This window comes from Glycine soja, chromosome 8 (genome assembly GCF_004193775.1).
Source record: "Glycine soja cultivar W05 chromosome 8, ASM419377v2, whole genome shotgun sequence".
Taxonomy (NCBI): Eukaryota; Viridiplantae; Streptophyta; class Magnoliopsida; order Fabales; family Fabaceae; genus Glycine; species Glycine soja.
In genome coordinates this window covers 8,859,478-8,862,117 of record NC_041009.1, presented here as the reverse complement: position 1 = coordinate 8,862,117, position 2,640 = coordinate 8,859,478, and the positions used below count along the sequence as shown (strand labels likewise).

General features: G+C 32.4%; 1 protein-coding gene across 1 annotated transcript; it reads right to left on the bottom strand.

The window, feature by feature from the left end:
- Window positions 1-869: 869 nt before the first annotated feature.
- Window positions 870-2,297, bottom strand: LOC114421708 (bZIP transcription factor 11-like). Its single transcript, XM_028387763.1, has one exon. It carries the CDS (start codon window positions 1,649-1,651, stop codon window positions 1,145-1,147), a length of 507 nt encoding a protein of 168 aa, XP_028243564.1. The 5' UTR covers window positions 1,652-2,297; the 3' UTR covers window positions 870-1,144.
- Window positions 2,298-2,640: the final 343 nt, after the last annotated feature.

The following is a 2,640-nucleotide window of genomic DNA, read 5'->3' as shown; positions in this document are numbered from 1 at the left end:
TTTTTTGTGCTTACAAGTTACAAATGTATCATTATAGTATCATATATGAAATGAAATGAAAGAATAAGAAAAATATCATATGAAATGAAACAATTGTCTCTTTTCCTAAATTAAAAGATCTAAGCATCCACCGACTTTATTATTTCCCCCTTTACAATTAATAAAAAGAAGTTGCACATTAACTGATTGTGATTGGTTTTAAAGTTTTGTTTATATGACATACGTCATTTGTCTGTTCATTGTGACAAATTGACAATAATATACACGCTTTTTTATTATAAACTTCTTACTAATATATATGCTTTTTTTTTCTTTGAGGAAATTTTATATACCTTGTCAACAACATTTTTTTAATTGTTTTTATTATCTCAAGCTTAAAGACGAACATACTGTCACATGAAAACGTGATTAGTCAGATGAAGAGTGATTCTTGTTTATATTTTGCTTATTTCGAAACAGCAACGAATCAAATGTGACTCTATCTTATTAAATAATAATAATAATAATAATAATAATAAAGTGTTTGTATCAAGATATTATATTTTAATCTCAAAAATCATATTTTCAAGAATATTATAAGTAAGAATGTTATTTTTGGATATATTTAAAAATGTTTGGTTAAATTTTAATATTTCTAAAATATTTTTAAAAATTAAAATAAAAAATAGAGTAGAAGTTATAATTGAGTTGAAAAATTATTTTCCAGGTTCCCATGAGAAATATGGTTTTTTCAACCGTCGTCTTGAAAAGGAAAATACAATATAAACTACTTTCTAGGAATGAATAATGTCTAGAAATATTTTTTATTTTTAAATATCATAACAAATATGGAATATTATACTATGCATAAGCTGGAGATTTAATTGATATGAGTGGAAATTCACGAAAATCACATATACTACTACATGGAAAATAAAAGCTCGATTTTTTACATTTTCGAGAAGAAAAAATAACCCCTCTTAAAATACACAAAGACAACCCTAAACATAACATAAACTGAAAACAATAGACATTACTTATTACAAGAAAAACAAAAACAAAAAAACAAATTAAAACAAGAGACAACAAACACGTGTTGTAGTTGTGTTACAAAGGATTAGCACCAGGATTCACAAAAACTCCAACTCAAAATTAATTTCACCAATCAATACATCATCAACATGTCATTGTCAGCGTAAGCCATGATTTGTTGATTGAGTGGTATTCCGTAATTCCAAGCATCCATGAAGCCACAATCATTGAACAACTGAGTCGTAGTCTCCTGTGCCTCATCGAACATCAAGCAGTTGTTGGTGGTGGTGGTGGAGTTAATCAAACTTATCATTTCGTTCAGAGAGTTCAATCTCTTGCTCAGTTCTTCCATTTGAGCCCTCAGAATCGCGTTCTCAGCTTCCACGTTGAGGTACAGCTGCGTGCTGATGCCTATGTTTGTGTTCATTTGGGTGTTCTCCTTTTTTAGCTGATCCAATTGGGCACTGAGACCTTCCAGGTGCTGCTGTTTCCTCATCCTCGATCTACGTGCCGATTCCCTATTGGATAGCATTCTCTTCCTCTTCCTCTGTTCCATGATGTCTCTGTCTCCCTCAGAACCAGAGTTTTGAAGAGAACTTGAACCAGATGAATAGGTCCCACTTCCACCAGGAGAAGCCATGTACTAGTATGCTATTTAATTTGTGCAATGATAATAAATAATAACTCTAATTTGCTAGCTAGATTTAATGATTTGAATGTGATGTAGTATTGAAAAAAGAACACGAGTACTATGTTTATACTCCTATGTACGAGGTCAGTTAATTTAGTTCATGAGAAAACGTAGAACCAGTGGAGGAAAACAACTGAGAAAGATTGCACCAAGTGTGTCCTGCGTCTTAGGGAAGAGTTTATGGTGAAGCCAGAGAGGAGGATCTCGCTGATCACTGGGGAAGACATTTGTGTTGTCTCTCAATCATTCATGACTGCATAACATGTAGTACGAACAAGAATTATAGCAATCCAAATCGCTTTGGGCAAGAGAAAAGAATCAAACTTTGAGAGGTACAAGGCTTGGGTTTGTGGTAATTGATGTTATGAGGGATAGAAGGTTTGTGAAGGAGATAATTATAGAGGGAAGAAAATAAAAAAACTAGAGATTGGAAAAGGGTGTCAAAGACTATGGGCAGAGGAAGAACTTTTCAATTCTGGAGGCAAGAGAGAAGAAGATGATGATAAGAAAGAATATGCAAAGAGATAGGATAGATTTTGACCAATTTTTAGGAGGAGGATAAGATGAGAAGGGGAAGAGGTTTTGAAGGGATTCAGGGATCGAATTTATAGAGAAAAAATAGCCCATTGTAATAATGGAATACGATTAAATAAATAAAAAAAATTGAGTAGTGGGGTTTTTTGGTCTTTTGATTTTTGCTTTTTGCTTTTTGGTGTGCACTGCAAAATAAATAAAGTCAATAGAAATAAAAGAAGGTGGAAAAGGTCACACAGTACGACGATGTTCACTGCTCCTGTTCATGTGCACGCGCAGTTTTTTTTTTTTATATTTATTTACTATATGTTGCCATTTATTTACCAAGTGGTAATGCAATATGACGGTGATCTACTTCGTAGATGTTGGACCACCCATTTCAAATATTAATTTATTAGTGGAAT

Bases quoted from the DNA above. Each gene is read 5' to 3' on its own strand.
- LOC114421708 (XM_028387763.1), bottom strand. From the start codon at position 1,651: ATGGCTTCTCCTGGTGGAAGTGGGACCTATTCATCTGGTTCAAGTTCT.